Source organism: Solanum tuberosum, unplaced genomic scaffold (assembly GCF_000226075.1).
Source record: "Solanum tuberosum cultivar DM 1-3 516 R44 unplaced genomic scaffold, SolTub_3.0 scf00226, whole genome shotgun sequence".
In the NCBI taxonomy this organism is placed as follows: Eukaryota; Viridiplantae; Streptophyta; class Magnoliopsida; order Solanales; family Solanaceae; genus Solanum; species Solanum tuberosum.
In genome coordinates this window covers 479,176-499,903 of record NW_006239155.1, presented here as the reverse complement: position 1 = coordinate 499,903, position 20,728 = coordinate 479,176, and the positions used below count along the sequence as shown (strand labels likewise).

General features: G+C 35.4%; 3 protein-coding genes across 4 annotated transcripts; 1 reads left to right on the top strand and 2 right to left on the bottom strand.

The window, feature by feature from the left end:
- Positions 1 to 304: 304 nt before the first annotated feature.
- Positions 305 to 3,655, top strand: LOC102592151 (G-type lectin S-receptor-like serine/threonine-protein kinase At4g27290). Its single transcript, XM_015313117.1, has 6 exons — positions 305 to 1,618; positions 1,781 to 2,019; positions 2,148 to 2,358; positions 2,544 to 2,781; positions 2,881 to 3,031; positions 3,208 to 3,655. The coding sequence occupies exons 1-6, from the start codon at positions 310 to 312 to the stop codon at positions 3,502 to 3,504; spliced, it is 2,445 nt and encodes an 814-aa protein (XP_015168603.1). The 5' UTR covers positions 305 to 309; the 3' UTR covers positions 3,505 to 3,655.
- Positions 3,656 to 6,119: 2,464 nt separating this feature from the next.
- Positions 6,120 to 9,574, bottom strand: LOC102604102 (G-type lectin S-receptor-like serine/threonine-protein kinase At4g27290). Its single transcript, XM_006356757.2, has 6 exons — positions 8,041 to 9,574; positions 7,669 to 7,910; positions 7,325 to 7,535; positions 6,982 to 7,219; positions 6,748 to 6,898; positions 6,120 to 6,663 (listed from the first exon to the last, which is right to left on the bottom strand). Exons 1-6 carry the CDS (start codon positions 9,395 to 9,397, stop codon positions 6,361 to 6,363), a joined length of 2,502 nt encoding a protein of 833 aa, XP_006356819.1. The 5' UTR covers positions 9,398 to 9,574; the 3' UTR covers positions 6,120 to 6,360.
- A 1,918-nt stretch (positions 9,575 to 11,492) lies between these two features.
- On the bottom strand, positions 11,493 to 14,941 carry LOC102604444 (G-type lectin S-receptor-like serine/threonine-protein kinase At4g27290). Of its 2 annotated transcripts, XM_006356759.2 has the most exons (7): positions 14,681 to 14,857; positions 13,593 to 14,600; positions 13,254 to 13,498; positions 12,591 to 12,801; positions 12,253 to 12,490; positions 12,022 to 12,172; positions 11,493 to 11,927 (listed from the first exon to the last, which is right to left on the bottom strand). In XM_006356759.2, the coding sequence occupies exons 1-7, from the start codon at positions 14,766 to 14,768 to the stop codon at positions 11,625 to 11,627; spliced, it is 2,244 nt and encodes a 747-aa protein (XP_006356821.1). In that variant the 5' UTR covers positions 14,769 to 14,857; the 3' UTR covers positions 11,493 to 11,624. The 2 variants fall into 2 exon arrangements, with proteins under 2 accessions (XP_006356821.1, XP_006356820.1); XM_006356758.2 differs by having other exon boundaries at positions 13,593 to 14,941.
- Positions 14,942 to 20,728: the final 5,787 nt, after the last annotated feature.

Sequence of the window (20,728 nt, the reverse complement as noted above, 5' to 3'; positions counted from 1 at the left end):
CTAATGTTTATTATCTCAAATAGTCAATTTTCTTCTATCGATTGAGTGATCATCTGAGAAATTAAAAGGTCAACAAAACAAATTAAAGTAGTTTGAAACACTTCTTATATATGTTAAAGAGAAACCAGAGTCATTTTCCCAGCCGTCTTTTTGTGTATATATTTATGATACCACTACTTTTTTTTAAATTTTGGATATGGTAGCATGTGATAAAGCAAATGGAAAGTTTTGCACGGATCTTGATTTTGGCACCTTAATTAGCTTGTTATTATGTTGACAAAAAATGGATCATTCACTATGGAAATTGGAATGGTATCAACCAGCAGAAAGCAAATGAAAAATTTTCTGCTTATGTTGCACATATTGTTATGTGGTTTTGTATGCTCAATTTCTAGTGCAAAAGATACCATCACTACAACTGACTTTCTAATAGAGGGTAAGACCATTGTTTCATGTGATGAAAGCTTTGAATTGGGATTTTTTTCCCCAGGTAGTTTCGCGAATAATTGGTATGTTGGAATATGGTACAAGCACGACAACGTGCCTGATAAGTCTGTTGTATGGGTTGCCAATAGAGAAACTCCACTCAACAATACATCAGGTGTTATGCTGAAAATCGTTGATCCAGGACGACTTGCTCTTGTTACTTCTGCTAATACGAGCATATGGTCTACTAATTCGTTGAGACCTTTGGCTGTGAAGAATCCAATTGCGCAGTTGTTGAATTCAGGGAATCTTATCATAAGAGATGCAAATGATACTAAGCCTGAGAACTTCCTGTGGCAGAGTTTTGATTATCCTACTAATACGCTCTTACCAGGCATGAAACTTGGTAAGAACTTTGTGACTGGACAGGAATTTTACCTGTCCTCATGGAAGAATGAATATGATCCGGCTCCAGGGAAATATACGTATCATTGTGATCCTACTGGATATCCTCAGAATGTCATGAGGAAAGGTAAAGTTAAGGTGTTCAGTGGCGGACCATGGAATGGACTCCGCTGGAGTGGTGTACCAGGATTGACAAAAAATACTATTTATACATTTAAGCTGGATTTTGATGAAAAGAAAGCAATTTACAGTTACGCGCTCGTGGATAAATCTGTTTTATCGAAATTAACCTTGAACAGTCATGGTATGCTTAAGCGTTGGACGTGGGATGAGAAGATAAAGGAATGGCATGTTTACCTGGCTTCACCAGCAGATGCCTGTGAAAATTATGGAGCATGTGGTGCCTATGGTAGTTGCAACATCATATTTTCTCCTGTTTGTCGTTGCTTAGACAAGTTTGTGCCTAAAGATCAGAAAAATTGGTCAGTGACAAAGTGGTCCGGTGGATGTGTTAGAAGGACACCCCTTAATTGCCAGAATGGAGATGGATTTCTCAAGTACTCTGATATAAAGCTACCTGATACACAGTATTCACGGTTTGATGCGAGAATGACACTCCGAGAATGCGAGAAAGTTTGCCTAAAGAATTGTTCTTGTATGGCTTACTCAAATCTTGATATACGCAATGGTGGGAGTGGCTGTTTGCTTTGGTATGGCGACTTAATTGACATTCGAGAATTACCTGGAGGACAGGACATTTACATTAGGATAGCTAACTCAGAGTTAGGTAAAATTTATGCAACAAATTCATTACTATTTGATAAATATGAAGCATTAGCTGAATGAAGTAAACTTCACAATTATTAGCTTTAGTTGTGTTTTGCTTATCTATTTGTTAAAAAGTTCACATAGCATATATTTAGTTTATTTTACCCTCCATTTTTTTTAGGCTCGAAGAAGAAAATGAAAGCACTTGTGCTGAGTTTATCACTGTTGAGCGGAGTGTCTGTCATTGGCCTGATCATATGGCTGTATATTTTGATAAAGACGAGGAAGAAGAAGAGGAAGATGATTCTGAAAGATGATCTAGAACTTCCACTGTTTTCCCTATCAACAGTAACTAAAGCGACCTCTAATTTCTCAGACAAGAACATGCTCGGAGAAGGTGGATTTGGATCTGTTTACAAGGTAGCATAACTTGTAGGTTTATTATATGTACTATAATTGACAGTAAACAGATAAGTAACACTTTGAATTATCACTGTCAAGACATCCTTAGCTTCAATATGAGTCAGCTGTATGTTATGATATTGTAGGGAATCCTGGAGGGAGGACAAGAAGTAGCTATGAAGAGGCTCTCAAAATCTTCCTCGCAAGGAGTCAACGAGTTCAAGAATGAAGTTAATTGTATTGCCAAACTTCAGCATCGAAACCTTGTGAAGCTTATAGGTTGCTGCGTTGAAGGAGAAGAGAAAATTCTGGTCTACGAATACATGCCCAATAGAAGTCTTGATTTCATCATATTTGGTATGCTTACTCTTGCTTAACACATAAAACCTCAAGTACTGCTCATAGTATAGCATTGAGCTTGCAGCTTTCACCATGATTTTGGAAAAGGTTGTTAATTTCAAATGGAAGTAGATTCTGTTTAACATACTAAAAGCAGTTAGAGCATCAGTTACTATACTAATTGTTGGAAGATCTGTTAACAGATGAAGACAAGAGCTCGATACTCGACTGGCCTAAGCGCTTCAACATCATCAATGGAATTGCTAGAGGACTTTTGTATCTCCATCAAGATTCTCGGCTAAGAATTATCCATAGAGACCTCAAAGCTAGTAACATTTTGCTAGACGCTGACATGAACCCCAAGATCTCGGATTTTGGCATAGCTAGAAGTGTGATAGGGAATGAGACGGGTGCTAATACACATCATGTGGTTGGGACACAGTAAGTGATTTCACACTACGACCTTTTAGCATTTATCTCATGTACTACTCATATAGTATCATCTGTGTAACACTATTTTCTGTTTGATATGTGATGCAGTGGCTACATGTCCCCAGAGTATCTAATACATGGTGTTTTCTCGATAAAATCAGATGTATTTAGCTTTGGCGTGTTGGTTCTAGAGATAATCAGTGGTCGAAGAAACAGAGGATTTTTCCATGAAAGTCACAGTATCAACCTTCTCGGACATGTAAGTTTTGTATGTTAAAAAGTACTTACATATTCAGATTTCAGACCACTCGTAAGGTAATTACAAGTGATAGTGTAACTAAACTGATAGTGTAAAAAGTCTTACTAAGTGTCGGTGTATATAACTTAAATCTATTAAACACGCTTCACTTGCTTGTACTGATCTGTTATTAGCAGGTTTGGAAACTTTATAAAGAAGGTAGACCATTGGAGCTGATTGATGTGCATATTACAGATTCATGTTATTTTACTGAATTACTACGGATAATTCATGTCGCTCTATTATGTGTACAACATAGTCCAGAAGACAGGCCAGACATGTCTGAAGTGGTTGTGATGTTGGCTAATGATGCCATTTTGCCTGAAGCTAAGGAACCTGGTTTTTACACAGAAAGCAAATTCCCTGATTCTGAATATTCTACAAGCATGTATTCGAAAAACGAAATCACTATTACACAGTTAGATCCCCGGTAAATTAAATTTCATATTCTTGTAGATCTTTAAATGTCTAGAAGCTTGAATAACAGAGGAGAACATTTTATGAGTTGTATCATATTAGGAAAGAATTTACCTAACTCTTGAATTAAAAAAAGACAGCCTGGAGCACTAAGCTCTCGACATTCATGGATTCAGGTCAGAATTGGACCACACGGGTCTATTGTACGACAGTTTTACAGGCACTTGAGTATTAGTTACAAATTGCCATTGTTGCGTATGTTACATGGTTTTGTTATACTTACAGATACGTATCCACTCTGGGTGTGTGTAAGAATCTAATATGAATACTACAGTTTTTTTTGAAATTTTAATCTACTCTCCAAAGTTCAATTAAAAAAAAAATTGAACATGAGTACATATAATGAGAGATATATCATCACCTCTTGAGAATTTACAAGAACACTATTAGCTTATTTAAAAGTTTGGTAAATACCAAAGTGTTTATAAGCCACTACTCAAGGGCAAGCCAAAGTTTGTACCTTTTAGTGTCAAATTGATGAAGTACTCCACCATGCAATATTCAAGACCTCATTTGCTATTAGAAACAGGTAATGCAATTTTCAATTTACTTATAATTGTTCCACAATGACATTCTGTTGAGCCGCTGGTAAGGACTAAGGAGATGTTAGAGGTTGGCAATAGAGGGCTTGAGCAGAGGTAAAAGTAGACTGAAAAAGTATTATGAGGATATGAACCTTGATAGGAGAGCAAGAAGGTTCAAAGATTAGAATAGAAGATTAGTAAATAGTATTGTTTTGCTTTTTCATTCCGGGATTAGTAGTATTAGAGTCTGTTTGACGTCGTTATTGGGAGACCAAAAACAGTTATCTCAAAGAGAAAAAATATAACACTTGTTTTGAAAAATTAAAGGTTTGACAAATTAATAAAACTGTTATTATTATTTTTTTGTTTATATATTATTATTATTATTATATATTTTACATATTATTTTGGGATTAGAAAAAAAAGGTAATATTAATTGAAAATTTGATAGCAATACCTCTGAAAATTGTATTTCCCCGTTTCTAGTTGGTATGACTCTCTTAGGAGTCCGTCTTCCTCAAGGAAACAAACAGCTGTAAGTTAGGGCTCGAAATCTCAAGTATATAAGCGGCAAAAGGAGATCTTCAGCCGCATAGTTAACGGCAAAAAAGCAACAAGGAGCATATTGTGATTCGAGCAGATTCAAGTTGGTGTCAAGGTTAGCATTATAAATTGCAGTAGTTACATAGGGAGTTTAACTTTTTGGAGAATTGTTAGATCACGATACTTTAAGAGTCCTTAGATTGCTAATTTGTAATCTGAATCCTATTTGGTTTTTCGTTTTCCAAGATAATTTTGTGTCTTATTGATTCTGTTTTGCTGTTTGCTGTGTTAATAGGTGTAGTCGGTTGAATTAGTTTTTTTAATTGGTATAAGAGCGGATATCAATGGCTGCCCCACCCATATTTCAGGAAGGAGCTTCGCTAACTCGGCCTCCATTCTTCAATGGGAAGTACTACGGATGGTGGAAGAATAGGATGATGGACTTTATAATCGCAGAGAATTATGATTTGTGGAATGTTGTGATGGATGGTCCAATCATCCCCACAAAGCTTGGAGCTGATGGAACAGTTCTTCCTAAAGGAAGACTTGAACTAACTCCAGAAAACAAAATTGCGCTACAGAACAATGCCAAGGCTAAAAACATTTTGATTTGTGGCCTTGGTCCTGATGAATACAATAGGATCTCGTCTTGCTCTACTGCTAAAGAAATTTGGGACACTCTACAAACTGCTCACGAGGGTATGAGTCAAATGAAAAAATGTAAGATAGACTATCTGAACAGAAAGTATGAACTATTTAGGATGAAAGATGGTGAAACTATTCAGGAGATGCATAGCAGGTTTACATCTATTATCGACGAAATGGACTCACTTGGGGAGTAGCTACCAAGTGGCAAAGCTGTAAGGAAGTTTTTTAGAGTACTGCCTAATTCATGGGAAAGTAAAGTTGAAGCAATTACTGAAGCACGTGATCTTGACTCTGAGGAACTGACGACCAGAATGTTTCAGGAAATGTTGAGCAAGGGTCGTTAGTCGAGAACAACAGGTATGCCACAAGTGTGGAAGTCCTGAACAATTCTGGTTTAGTATTCAGAACCAGAATAGGTGTAGTGGGTTGAAGTAGTTTTCTCATTGTTGTTCCTGCTTGTTGCTATTTTCGTCTTTTTCATCTTTTTTGAGTTGAGGGCCTATCGAAAACAACCTCTCCAATATGGTCTTGATTACTCTTTTCTATTTTTCCAGTGTCTGCTAACATGAACAAGGGTGAATGCTAATGATGATTCTGTTTGCTTTAACCAGAAAATTGTACTTTTTCTGGTATTACAGTTCACATATCTTTCTAAGATATAAATTAAAATTTAGTTGTATGTCTCTCGAATGCAAAAATAATTACTTTTAATTTAAAGAACATCGATGACAACTTTGTACCATTTTCTAGATATACTTTAACTAAAATGTGGAGTTGCAATGCGCGAATTCCACTACTAACAATAGAAACAAATAGAAGAAGTTTTCATCCATAAGTAAATAACATCTTACAACCAAAAAACAACAACAGTGGTAGTAAGAAATAAATAGAAGAAGTTTTCATCCATAAGTAGATAACATCTTACAACTAAAACAACAACAACATACCCAGATATAGTAGATAACATCTTCATGTAGAGAAATCCAAATTGCTGTTTAATATAGATGTTGTTATATTAGTCAAGAATCAAATTTCTATGCTATTTATAAAATTACTATTCATGTGCACACAAGTCAAAATAGTTTTCTTGTTTACACTCTACCGAGGATCTAACAATGTGATTGTGACTTCATTTTTCGAACTTCTTGTCTGCGATCCTGATTTTTCTTTATCAAATATGTTTCGTTCTGTGAAAAATCCCGGTTCTTTTGCTTTTGGCAGTAGACTCTCATTAGCCAACATATGAACCACAGAAGACATGTTTGGTCTATCAGCTGGATTTTGTTGCACGCATAATAAACCCACATGGATTAACCTCAAAGCTTGAGATATATGGAAAGAATTGTTTAGTTGCTCATCAATTAGTTCCAAGGACATATCTTCTTTGTAAAGCTTCCATGCCTGTTTGAGTTTAGATATTATGAATAATGACAAATTCTATTATTGTAAAGAAAAGAATGACCGAGAAGGTTATACAGTGCTTACATGACCGAGAAGGTTAAGGTTGTGATCTTGATGGACAAATCCTCTATTTCTCTTGCAACTCACAATCTCTAACAACAAGACACCAAAACTAAAAACATCTGATTTTACCGAGAAGATCCCATCTACTGCATATTCTGGGGACATGTACCCACTGTGCCAACAAAACAACACCAAAAGAATTAAAGAAGAAAAATGTCATATGAGAGTACATTATATGATATTAGAGATCCTTACTGTGTCCCAACCACATTGCGTGTTTTTGCTCCCATCTCATTTCCTGCAACACTTCTAGCCATGCCAAAGTCTGATATTTTAGGATTCATATCTGTATCTAGCAAAACATTGCTTGCTTTAAGGTCTCTATGGATAATTCGTAGTCGAGAATCTTGATGAAGATATAATAAGCCGCGAGCAATTCCATTTATGATGTTGAAACGCTCTGGCCAATCAAGTAATTTGCTCTTTGTTTTATCTACAAATTAAAATAAGCTTTCTTGTCAGCAGTTTCTTTAATGTTTTGACTAATAGATCAAAGTATTACTCATTTTAGCTTGTGTAGTAGGTTAGAAATCCATACCAAATATGTATGAATCCAGGCTTTTGTTAGGCATGTATTCATAAATCAACATCTTTTCTTCCCCTTGGATGCAGCAGCCTAGAAGTCTCACAAGATTTCGATGCTGAAGCTTGGCGATGTAGATAACTTCATTCTTGTATTCATCAAGTCCTTGCATGGAAGTCCTTGACAGTCTCTTCACAGCAATTTCTTGTCCCTCTTCCAGCACTCCCTAGAAATTGAAAATGTATAATAGCAGAACATAGATTTTGCAAAGACGAGAATATTGCAGAATGAAAATTATCTGTAACATTCTTATCTTGAGCATAAACTAGTTACTTTACCAACAAATTTGCATTGTGTACCTTGTAAACAGGTCCAAATCCACCCTCTCCAATCTTGTTATTGAGTGAAAAGTTATCTGTGGCTCTTGTTATGGTTGACAATTGGAACAGTGGCAGCTCAAAATCTTCTTTGTGTTGCAGTTTCTTCTTCTTTTTCCGTTTGTACAACAACAAAATCAGGCTAAGCAGAATCATTGCCATCAACAATGAGAAACTCAATGTGAGTATCTTTGCCTTCTTTCTTTTTGAACCTGCCTCAGATTCTACAATCAATTTCTTAAGTCAGCTACTGCAAATCGACATAGGCCACTAACTTTGCATAATACCATCTCTATGTGTTGAAAAACTAAGTGTAAGAAACACATCAAGGAAATTTCTTAAACAAGTTCTTACCTTGCTCTGAAGAATCCATCCTGATGTAAATGTCTTGTCCTCTTTCAGACAGCCTTCTGATGTCAATCAATTCCCCAAACCATAGTAAGCAGCCTTTGTCTCCGTTGCTTATATCTAGACTTGAATAAGCTGTGCAAGAGCAGTTCCTGAAGCATACCTTCCTACAGTCTTCGAGTGTCATTGTTTTATAGTAATGAGAGTGCTTAGTATCCGGCAACTTGATTCCAGAATATTTTATGAACACATGTTCCTTGTTGCAGTCTAGAGGTGTCTTCCGTACGCACCCTTCTAACCAATCTCCCCTTTCCCATTGTTGTGGATATTTAGCTACAAACTTTTCCAGACATCCACAAACCGGAGTATTATCTATGTCACAGCTCCCATAGGCACCACATAAGCTATGTGTATCACAATTATCCGCTGGTAAATTGTAGTAAATATGCCATCTCTTTGTCCGATCCACCCACGTCAAACGTTGTATATAACCGCTGCTAGTCAGGACTAGTCTTGTTATAGTCGAACTGTTAATGAGTGTATAGCTATAGTAAACCTCCTCCTCATTGAAACCAAATTGGAAATGGCAGCATTCTAGTAGAGGTATAGGGGACCCACTCCATCGTAAACCATTCCATGGTCCTATACGAGCTGATACACTTGGGCCACGTTTGGTGAGTAACTGTGGATATCCAGTAGGATCGATGGTACGAGTGAATTCACCTGGAGCGGGATCATTATCTTCCTTCCATGCTGAAAGGTAAACCTCATGTCCAATTCTAAAATTCTTGCCTAGCTTCATACCAGGCAAGTGCGTATCCGTTGGAAAATTGAAACTCTCCCAGAGGAAATCTTCTAGATTGTCAACATTTGCATCTTTTACAACAAGATTACCAGAATCTAAAAGCACTGCAACTGGATTCTGGACTGATCTTGAGGTGTTAGTGGACCATATAGTTTCATTCTTGTCGTTAAGAAGAGTAAGTATTCCCGGCTTGGTGACCTTCAAAACGACTGAAGATGTAGTGGTGAGTGGTTTATCTCTGTTTGCAACCCATACAACTGTTTGTACATGAGAAAGAATTTGCTTGTACCATATCCCAATATATCGATTTGAGGAACCGCTGGAGCTGAAAAATCCCAGCTCAAAGGTTCCACCGTTTGAAACAATAGTTTCACCATCTATGATGGATTGATTTGTAGTGATTAAGTTTGTAGAAAAATTATTGCGTATAGAAGAGCAGAAAGTCAACAGAAAAAGTAGGAAGAAACAAGTTTCCATAGATATGCCTTGAGGTCTAAGTGTTTGATCAGCTATACATTTATGAAATTTGCATTTATTCCATATGATCCTTTGGGACATGGCACCATATTTATTCTGTTTGAATAGTCGTTAACAATGGCGGTTGTAGAAGGGCAGTTGAAGTTTGTAAGGCTCTTAAACAAATTTTACATAAAAAATTGGAATTGAGAAACTCCGTTCCCATTTTGGAAAAAGAAGAGTAGAAAGACAATACAAGAAACTAGCTAGCGTCCATTATTGATGTTGCCTAAGTCTTTGGTCGCCTATTGATTGACTATGATTTTGTCTTTAGAGACAAATTTCACTTAATGTGATGTTGCAGTGTTGAAATTCCGTAGCACGTTTTTGAATATTTATAGTTTTTCACACTTAACAGGCTCTGAAAGAAAAAGAAGAAAAAAGATGTAAATTTTCATTTTTTAAAAACAGCGTCTGGACAACGGCAACATTTAATTAAAAAAAAATGGACCATTTAGGAAGAAAACAAGATAGAAATTTCATGATTGTGATGTTAATATGATATGTCATTTTCTGCGCAATTAATTAGTATAAGAAGTCTATGTCCATTCCAAAAAGACCTGACTTTTGGGGAGAATACAAGCGAGTGAGCGACATACGGGCCTAAGTCTTAATAAAGTCGGAGATAATATCTTATATGGTGTCACTGAACAACGTAGAAATCAGGATAGTTCACTTAAAAAACTAATCAACTTTATTTTATTACTCAAAATTTACTGATTTTTTTTATATTTCACCTAGATCACCCATCAATATATTCTTCTTCTATATAAAAAAGAATGACTTAATATGATTTGACACAAAATTTAAGCAAATAAAAAACTTTTTAATTTTGTAGTTCTAAATTAAAATTACGTCAAATATATCAAAATATTTTTTGATCTTGTAGCCTTAGATATGTCATGTGTAAAATTAAAATTAAATTATTATCAAAAAATAAAAGAGTCATTCTTCTTTTTTTAAACAAATTAAAAAGGAAATGAGGTGATTCTTTTGTAAACAGAGGGAGTATGATCTTTTTTGTTAAAATTACCGAAATGAAAATTTTATATTTATTTTTGGATCAAATTATTAATGGTACATTTTTGGACTATTAAATTAAGGGACATTTTTTTTTTTAGCTTTTCCGTTTCTTTTTCATATTTTATATATAAATAAATATAATGTTTTTCACTGTTGCTCTGTTTTCGTCACAGGGACGAAGCTTTAAGCCACAAATTAATGGCGCTTTCCAGACTCCATCTCCGGCAGTCGCCGCTCCGTTGTAACGCTAGGGCTCCATATTTTGGTATACTTCTTCAGTTCTTTGCTGCTACTTTCATGATTTTGATATTTGGGGAAAATTGTTGGTGGAGTGATTCTACATTACCTGTGTACTCGTTTGAGTTAATTGGCATTCACTTATAGATTAAACTTTATTTAAGAAGAAACGAATCTGATTTCATTCTGGCTTTTCTTATTTGTTCTTTACAAAAATAATAATAATTTATAGTTGGTATATCAAAGTTTCTTTCTGATTGATTCCAATTTTCATTAAAAAAAAAAATGAAATAACTCGAGAGGGTAGTGTAGTTATCGCTCTATTGAATCAGAAGAATGACTTTCGCCTTTGGAACATATAAGTTCGATACAAATAACAAAGAATAGAAATTAGAGAGCAGGTGTCTTTCGCTAGTGGAAAATGCGCAGTTCATTTGAGGTATCATTACATATTTTTATCTCTGATTAGAGTGGTCTCACCCTTTAAGGACTTCTCTGGGTTTTGAAATGGTTCAAAATATATTGCTTCATTTTAGCAGAGTTAGTGAAAAGTCTTTTGGCCTCACGTTATGCTGGGTTTTGAATGGTCAACATTTGGTTATTGAAATAGTTTATTCTAAGAAAATATGATTCTTTCTCAAAAATTGATTTTGTTGAGAATTTTATATGATTTTACTAGGGGTATAATGCAATATGACAATTTATGTGACGTAAAAGAATGCACTCACTACTTTTTGGGGTGAATGCAGTTTATTGACATCAAAATGAGTTGCACTAATTCAGATGAAAGAAAAAAAAGGTCTAAACACTGCAAAGTGAAAAGAGAAAAAAAGCATAAGAATTTTTTAGAATGGCTCAATGGAGCAAGGCATGACAAGGCGAGCTAAAATGTAGTGGATTAAGGTTAGCCCCTCCGTTTATCATCAATTGTTTTTTGCTTGTTTACTATTTTATATTTTGAACCCCCAAATCATGTCTCCGCCACTAAAAAGAGTTACTTTGTCACACTCTACCGAGGATCTAACAATGTGATTGTGACATCATTTTTTGAACTTCCTGTCTGTGATCCTGATTTCTCTTCACCAAATACGTCTCGTTCTATGAAAAATCCCGGTTCTTTTGCTTTTGGAAGTAGACTCTCATTAGCCAACATCTGAACCACAGAAAACATGCTTGGTCTATCATCTGGATGTTGTTGCACGCATAATAAACCCACTTGGATTGACCTCAAAGCTTGAGAAATATTGCAAGAATCAGCCAGCTGCTCATCAACTAGTTCCAAAGACTTATCTTCTTTGTAAAGCTTCCATGCCTGTTTGAGTTTAGATGTTATGAATCATGACAAATTCCATTACTGTAAAGAAAAGAATGAGTTGTGTGTGTAATAAAGGTTATACAGTGCTTACATGACCGAGAAGGTTAAGGTTGTGATCTTGATGGACAAACCCTCTATTTCTCTTGCAACTCACAATCTCTAACAACAAGACGCCAAAGCTAAATACATCTGATTTTACCGAGAAGATCCCATCTATTGCATATTCTGGGGACATGTAACCACTGTGCCAACAAAATAACACCCTGAGAATTAAAGCAAGATGTCATATGAGAGTACATTGTATAATATTAGAGATTCTTACTATGTCCCAACTACATTGTGTGTTTTTGCTCCCATCTCATTTCCTGTAACACTTTTGGCCATGCCAAAGTCTGATATCTTTGGATTCATTTCTATATCTAGCAAAACATTGCTTGCTTTAAGGTCTCTGTGAATAATTCGTAGTCGAGAATCTTGATGGAGATATAATAAGCCACGAGCAATTCCATTGATGATGTGGAAACGCTTTGGCCAATCAAGTAATTTTTTCTTTGTTTGATCTACAAAATAAGTTTTCTCGTTAGCAGTTTCTTTCAGGTTATGACTAATAGATCAAAGTATTACTCATTTTATCTTGTGTAGTAGGTTAGAAATCCAAACCAAATATGTACGAATCCAGGCTTCTGTTTGGCATGTATTCATAGATCAACATCTTTTCATCCCCTTGGATGCAGCAGCCCAGAAGTCTCACAAGATTTCGATGTTGAAGCTTGGCAATATAGATAACTTCATTCTTGTACTCATCAATTCCTTGCATGGAAGTCCTTGACAGTCTCTTCACGGCAATTTCTTGCCCCTCTTCCAGCAATCCCTAGAAATGGCAAATGTGTTAGAGTCCCACATCAGTGGGATGAGGAGAATTTGGACTCCTTATATGATCTTGGGCAATCCTCCCCTCATAAGCTAGCATTTGAGTTGAGTTAAGCCCAAGGTTCATTTCATTACATGGTTTTAGAGCTAAGCCCATCCCAATTTATGGTTTACCGATGTTGGGCCCCCATATTAATTGTTCTCTAGATGTCCAGTGTGAGACGGGGTCTTTGAGTCCCACGTTGGTGGGATGAGGAGAATTTGGACTCTTTATATGGTTTGGGCAATGCTCGCTTTTGGGGTTGAGTTACGCAAGGTTCATTTCTTTACAAAATGTATAATAGCAAAGCAGAGATTTTACAAAGACGAGAACATTGCAAAATTAAAATCTTCTCCAACACTCTAACCTTGAGCATAAACTAGTTACTTTACAAACAAATTTGATCTATATACCTTGTAAACAGCTCCAAATCCACCTTCTCCAATCTTGTTGTTGAGCGAAAAGTTATTTGTGGCTCTTGTTAATGTCGACAATTGGAACATTTGCAGCGCAAAATCTTCTTTGAGTAGCAGTTTCTTCTTCTTTTTCCGTTTGTGCAACAAAAAAATCAGGCTTAGCAGAATCATTGCCATCAACAATGAGAAACTCATGAGTGTGAGTATCATTGCCTTATTTCTTTTTGAACCTGCCTCAGATTCTGCAATAAATTTCTTAAATCAGCCATGGTAAATCGAGATAGGCCACTAAGTGTAAGAAACACATCATGGGAAATTTCTTAAACAAGTTATTACCTCGCTCTGAAGAATCCATCTTGATGTAAATGTCTTGCCCTCTTTCAGACAGCTTTCGGATGTCAATCAATTCCCCGAACCAAAACAAGCAACCTTTGTCTCCGTTGCTTATATCTAGACTTGAATAAGCTGTGCAAGAACAGTTCCTGGAGCATACTTGCCTACACCCTTTGAGTGTCATGGTTTTATTATACTGAGAGTACTTAGTATTTGGCAATTTGATTCCAGAATATTTTATAAATACATGTTCCTTTTTGCAATTTAAGGGTGTCCTCCGAACACACCCTTCAGACCAATCTCCCTTTTCCCATTGTTGTGGATATCTAGCTACAAACTTTTCCAAACATCCACAAACCGGTGTATCATCTATATCACAGCTCCCATAGGCACCACATAGGCTATGTGTATCACAATAATCCGCTGGTAAATTGTAGTAAATATGCCATCTCTTTGTCCAATCCACCCACTTTAAATGTTGTATATAACCATTGCTAGTCAGGACTAGTCTTGTTAAGTCCAAGCTGTTAATGAGTGAAAAGCTATAGTAAACCTCCTCCTCATTGAAAATAAATTGAAAAAAGCAGCATTCTAGTAGTGGTATGGGTGATCCACTCCATCGTAAACCATTCCATGGCCCTATACGAGCCGCTACACTTGTGCCACTTTTGATGAGGGCTTGTGGATATCCAGTAGGATCAATGTGACGTGTGAATTCACCTGCAGCTGGATCATTATCGTTCTTCCATGCTGAAAGGTAAACCTCATGGCCAGTTCTAAAATTCTTGCCAAGCTTCATTTCAGGCAAGTGCGTATCAGTTGGAAAATGGAAGCTCTGCCAGAGGAAATTTTCTGGATTGTCATCATTTGCATCTTTGACAACAAGATTACCAGAATCTAAAAGCACTGCAACTGGATTTTGGACTGATCTTGAGGTGTTCGTGGACCATATCATTTCATTCTTGCCATTGAGAAGAGCAAGTATTCCCCACTTGTTAACCTTCAAAACGACTGAAGATGTATTGGTGAGTGGTTTCTCTCTGTTTGCAACCCATACAACTGTTTGCATATGAGGAAGAATTTGTTTGTACCATATCCCAATGTATCGCTTTGTAGAATCATTGGGGCTGAAAAATCCCAGCTCAAAGGTTCCACCTGATGAAACAACAGTTTCACCATCTGCAATTGACTGATTTGTCGTGATTACATTTGTTGTAGTGGAAATGATCTTGGGTATACAATAGTAGAAAGACAGTAGGAAAATTAGTAGGAAGAAAATAGTTCCCATTTACTATGCCTTGATGCCTAAGTTTAAGTTGTGTGGCCTATATATCATCCACAATAGTTAGATTTTAGACTTCAGGTGTTGTTTCACACTCATGAATTAAATTGTGTTAATTACTACTACTTGACAATTGACATGCCTTTGGGACACGGCATTTACTAATATTGTTTATTTCTACTAGTCATTATCGATCTGAGATAATTTGTCGAGTAAATATCTTAAAACGTTATTCTACATTAACCATCAATCTCTACAATCAATGTTGCAGTCACTGCAGAAGGGAGACTTCAACTACTCCCTACTTTGAAATCTAAGTTTCTTGGCTGATCTCATCCAAAATTCAACAAAATACGGTATGATTATGGATGGACATTTGGTGATCTTACCTAGGTTCGATTTTTGACTAGCAACTTTTCAAAGGAATTCTAATTTTTTGACATTTTAGTAATTATAGTCCAGTTTTCTCTTAATTTCTTTTTTTTTCTTTAGTTTTCAAAGAGTTCACCTCAAATTTTGTATTGAAATTGATATGTCTATACTATCCGAAGGAAAAACAGAATATTTATATTAAAGATAGTTATGCCCCCGACACTCGTAATTCCTTCTCTCAAAGAAGAGAAGGAAATTGCCGTGCGAGTTGGGAAAAAGTAGTTTAACTTTCATGTGATAGTAAACTACATGAAATGGACTTCCTTCAATTTGTATTTGTAAGTGATATAAATGGAGGACCACACGTCCAACCTCACTCTTAAATTCATATTTGGAAGTCACTAAAATTGGTAGACTCGTAATATACGTTGGAACGTGAATCTTGTGTTGGAAGACAAGATTTTATTATAATTGATATTATTGTAATATAGTATGAATAATCTTAGTTTATGAATTAGAATTTAGAAAGATTAATGTATTAGTCTCACATGCATTTAATTAAAATATTGAAATACTAATTGAGGCCAAACTCTAGAAGTTTAAATTTCAAAAGAAATTGATTAACTTCATTTGTGTAAATATTGAACTCTTGTACAGTCAGTTTTGAAAGTTTGAATTGTACAAAAACAATCGTAAGATTTACTTACTAAAATTCAGGATTGATGGAGAACCTAATTTTGTTAAAGTTTTTTTTTTTTTTTTTGGTAAAAGCAAGATACTTAGAGTTAATATCTCAGATGGTCACTCAACTATGCACTCTTCTCTCAGAAAGTCACTCAACTTTTAATTTTCACTCAAAAGTCACTCAACTATGCACTTCTTTCTCAGAAAGTCACTCAACTTTGAATTTTAACTCAAAAGTCACTCAATTATCCACTCTTTCTTCAGGAAGTCACTCAATCTATTTAATTGTTTTTTTAATTAAAATTTGCTGATATTAATTGTTTATATAACAAATCAAAATTTTAAAAATAAAAATAATCATTTAAACCATTTAGTGATCCACCCACCTAACCCGATCCATTAAAAATAATAATATGACCCATTTTATTTTGCCTTTAATCCTAAATTTAAACATTCTGACAAGTCTAAGTAAAATTAAGGAATTTACTGATATTAAACGAGATCAATTTAAACAAATCAGCAACGTAACAGGCAAAAATCTATCATTTAAACTAATCCTTAATTAAAATTTTTAATTAAAATTTGCTGATATTAAACTAATCCTAACGTAACAGGCAAAAATTTATCATTTAAACTAATCCTTAATTAAATTTTTTAATTAAAATTTACTGATATTAATTGTTTAAATTTAGGATTAAAGGCAAAATAAAATGGGTCATATTATATTTTTTAATGGGTCGGGTTAGGTGGTGGATCACTAAATGGTTTAAATGATAGTTTTTATTTTTTAAAATTTTGATTTGTTATATAAACAATCAATATCAACAAGTTGTAATTAAAAAACAATTAAATAGATTGAGTGACTTTCTGAGGAAAGAGTGGATAGTTGAGTGACTTTTGAGTTAAAATTCAAAGTTGAGTGGCTTTCTGAGAAAGAAGTGCATAGTTGAGTGACTTTTGAGTGAAAATTGAAAGTTGAGTGACTTTCTGAGAGAAAAGTGCATAGTTGAGTAACTTTCTGAGAGAAAAGTGCATAGTTGAGTGACCATCTGAGGTATTAACTCAAGATACTTATATTAACAATTTAATATGCATCATTACATGAGATGGGCAGAGCAGTACGCTCGCTTAGTAACGTAAGGGAGGATTCAGCAGCATTGTAGCTATTACATACATTAGGAGCTAATATTGGCTTTTGTAATCTAACAAAAATGTTCCTTCATTGTCTGTTTCCAGCGCTTCTGAGACAAACACCGGAGGAACAACCAAGCACAAAAAGGAGTTATCTTGGACTGTTTTTTATCCTTCCCTTGCTAGTGCATCTGCCACCCTATTAGTCTCCCTAAACGAGTGGTGGATTGGGGGGCTCCCCAGCCTGCGCAGCAGATCCCTGCAATCAAGAAGCATGTTAGTGTAGGAAGGGTGATCATTATTTATGATGCTTATGAGTTCCTTGCAATCTATGTTGATCTCTAATGGCATTAGACCTCTGATTAATGCCAATTTGAGCCCCTGTATAAGTGCTGTTAATTCTGCTCTAATGTTATTTGCCAGATGGAGATTTCCTACGAAGCCTACTATCCATTCTCCTTTGGTGTCTCTTATGACTCCACCTATTCCGCTTTTGCCTGGGTTTCCTTTTGAGGATCCATCAGTATTCAACTAGTAGCCTTGTATAGGAGGAATCCATCTGATCAAAGTTTTGATCGTTTTTTCCTTTAGGCAAGTGTTTCCCGTAAGGGTGTAGAACTCGATGGCTTGGTTAAGAATTTTTTTCGTGCAGATGTTAGTTTTAGTGTTCTGGTGGTACTTTTCATTCCTCTTGAGCCCTATGTTCCATAGGAAGAAGGGGAATCCCTCTTTCTAGCTAATGTATTTTGTGTTTAAAAGTACTTGGAGGTTTTTAATGATGTTTAGCCAATCACTCCCTTGGGTATTTCCAACCTAATTTATGGATTGTAGCACTTTGAAACTTTTCCACATTTTTCTTACGGTATAGCATTCTACAAAAATATGTTCTATTGTCTCCATTTTGTTACATATGTGGCATAGTGGGTCAATCTTTATTCCTATAGAATGTAAATACTTTCGAGTAGGTAATCTTTTATGTTGGCATAGCCAAATGAAGTATTTTATTTTGTTTGGGCAGTAAAGGGGCCATATCCAACTGAAGCTATCAGAAGTAATGGTCTTATCTTGTTCTGCTAGCATTTTATATACGGAGGTCATTGATAGTGTTCCTCGAGGGCTTGGCCTCCACATAGCCTTATCTTTTCTGTTATGGGATATGTATGTATAATTTATTTGTAGGAGGATATCTTTCGAGAGCTCAAAGGTTATTACGTTTAAGTTCAGAATGTTGTTCTTTAGAATTACTTCTCCCACTCTAATGTTATTTTCTTTTTTTCTAAGGGGGCCCTGTATTTGTTCCCTAATTGTTTTCCCATTTGGTAGCCAAACATCGTACCAGAAGGATGTCGACTTTCCATCTCCCAGAACCCATCCCATGCCTTTTCTGCATATATTCCAGCCTGTTAGCATATCTTTCCAGAGTTTGCTATGTGTACTGTTGGCTTTGGTATCCTTATCTAATTTCATATTGCTGGAATACTTCCTTAGTAAAATTGAGGCCCATGGCAAATTTGGTTGTTGAAAAGCTCTCCAAGCTAATTTAGATAGGAGGGCTAAATTTTTTGTTTCTGATCTTTGGATGCCCAATCCTCCTTCATTTTTTTTGGAGGTTACTACTTTCCATTTAACCATATGTAATTTCCTTTTCTCACTAGTGGATCCCCAGATGAAATTATGTTGTATTTGATCAATTTTTTGTGTGATAGTTCTTGGTAATTTTATCATTTGCATGATATGAGTGGGAATATTATTTAGACAGACTTTTGCTAAGGTAGTGCATCCTGCTAGATTAAGAAATTTTGTCTTCCATCCTGCTAGTTTCGATTGGAGGTTGTCAATAATGAATTGGAAGTCGTTGTTTGAGCTTCTTTTGTGCATAATTGGGAAGCCTAAGTATTTTCCAAAATGATTGCCTTTTTTTATGTTCAGCTTCTTGGATATCATGTTGCTTGTATTGTCAGGACAATTTTTGGAGAATATTAGTTTTGATTTGCTCGTGTTTACTACTTGTCCAGAGGATTCGCAGAAGTCTTTCATTATTTTCAGAATACACTTACAGTTGGCTTTATTAGCTCTACTCATCAGTACTAGGTCGTCTGCAAAAAATAAGTGTGATATCAAGGGCCCTTTGTGGGATATTTTTATTGGAGATCAGTTTTTCAGTTGGACCTCCTGATCTATTTTCCTAGATAGGATTTCCATACAGAGGATAAAGAGGTATGGTGATAGTGGATCCCCTTGTCTTATCCCCCTTGATGGTTCAAAGAATTCTGTTTTATTTCCATTGACTAGGATCGATATTTTACTTGTCGTAACACACGGATAAGGTTTATAATGTTACGAGGGAAGTGAAAATAGATAAGAGTTTCTCTGATTAAGGACCATTCTATTTTGTCAAAAGCTTTCTCGAGGTCTGTTTTTAGAATTAGGTTTGCCTTCTTCCCTTTCATTTTTCCGAAGTGGGAAATGATTTCTTGGATGATGATGGCATTATCCGAGGCTTGTCGATTTTTTAGGAAACTTGTCTGGCAGGGCCCAATTAATTTATCCATAAAGGGCCTCAGCCGTTGGGAAATAATTATACGAACGTTTGCTCTAAATAAAGAAGTTGATAGCCATTTGATGTGTTTTTCTGTATTTTTTCATTTCTTTTTTCCTCCCAAGTAATTTAATACTTACTATAGTTTAACTATAGGGACCAGTGACGACTATTTAAGCATTAAGGTTACAAACTTTGACAACATTTTATTTTATTAAATGAGCATCAAACAATAATCTCGTTTCCTCGCGATGAGCGGATAGGAGAAAAATAACATGATAAAATAAATAATCTACTTTTTATCACCAATATCTTCTTCTTCTTTTCTATAGGAATAATCAAATTTTTTTTTCACAAAATGACTTATTTAAATTATGTGTTAGCTGATAAAAAAATATACAATTCATTGAAAAATCATTCTTTTACATCATCACCCATTCATCATTTTGTCGGTACAATGCCACATGAGTTTAGACAAAATTACATCGTTATGGCTTATATTCTAAAACATAAATGATTGACAATATATTAGAATTAAATGAAACAAAAATTCTTTTTGGTGTGGTATATGAAAATTCTCCGATACAAATAAAAAAGTCAAAATTATCACTTAGCTTCTTACCATATCTTAATTACTCTCAAATTGAAACTCCACTAAAAATCTAAAGAGTAAAATAAAATTATTCTCTCAATTTAAAGCTCCGTTACGAATAAGTAGTAAAAATAATTTTTTTGTGCATCCCATGGGCGGCCTTGCTATCATTTGTAGGACGAGACGTTAACTTACGTCCGTACATTTCAACATGCCTTCTTGGGACTTAGCTCTGAAGATGAATTCCCAGTTAGGAGAACAGTTAGAGGTAGGAAGAGCTGCCGACATGAACAGTTAAGAATTCTCGCTTCAAGACTATCGGCCTATTCGCGCCATGAAGAGCCTTTTACTCTGTGAACATGCCCATAAGACACGATAAAAAAGTCAAAAATTAGGTTTCCAGACGCCTTACTATAAAGAAGCTTCGGCCCCTCGGTATCTTACACGTCTTCTTCGACCCTGCCGAAGCAGCTTTCTTTCTTCAAGTAGTAAAGTCACTCCGATTTGTGTATAACTTGACGCTCTAAAGTTTGTATATT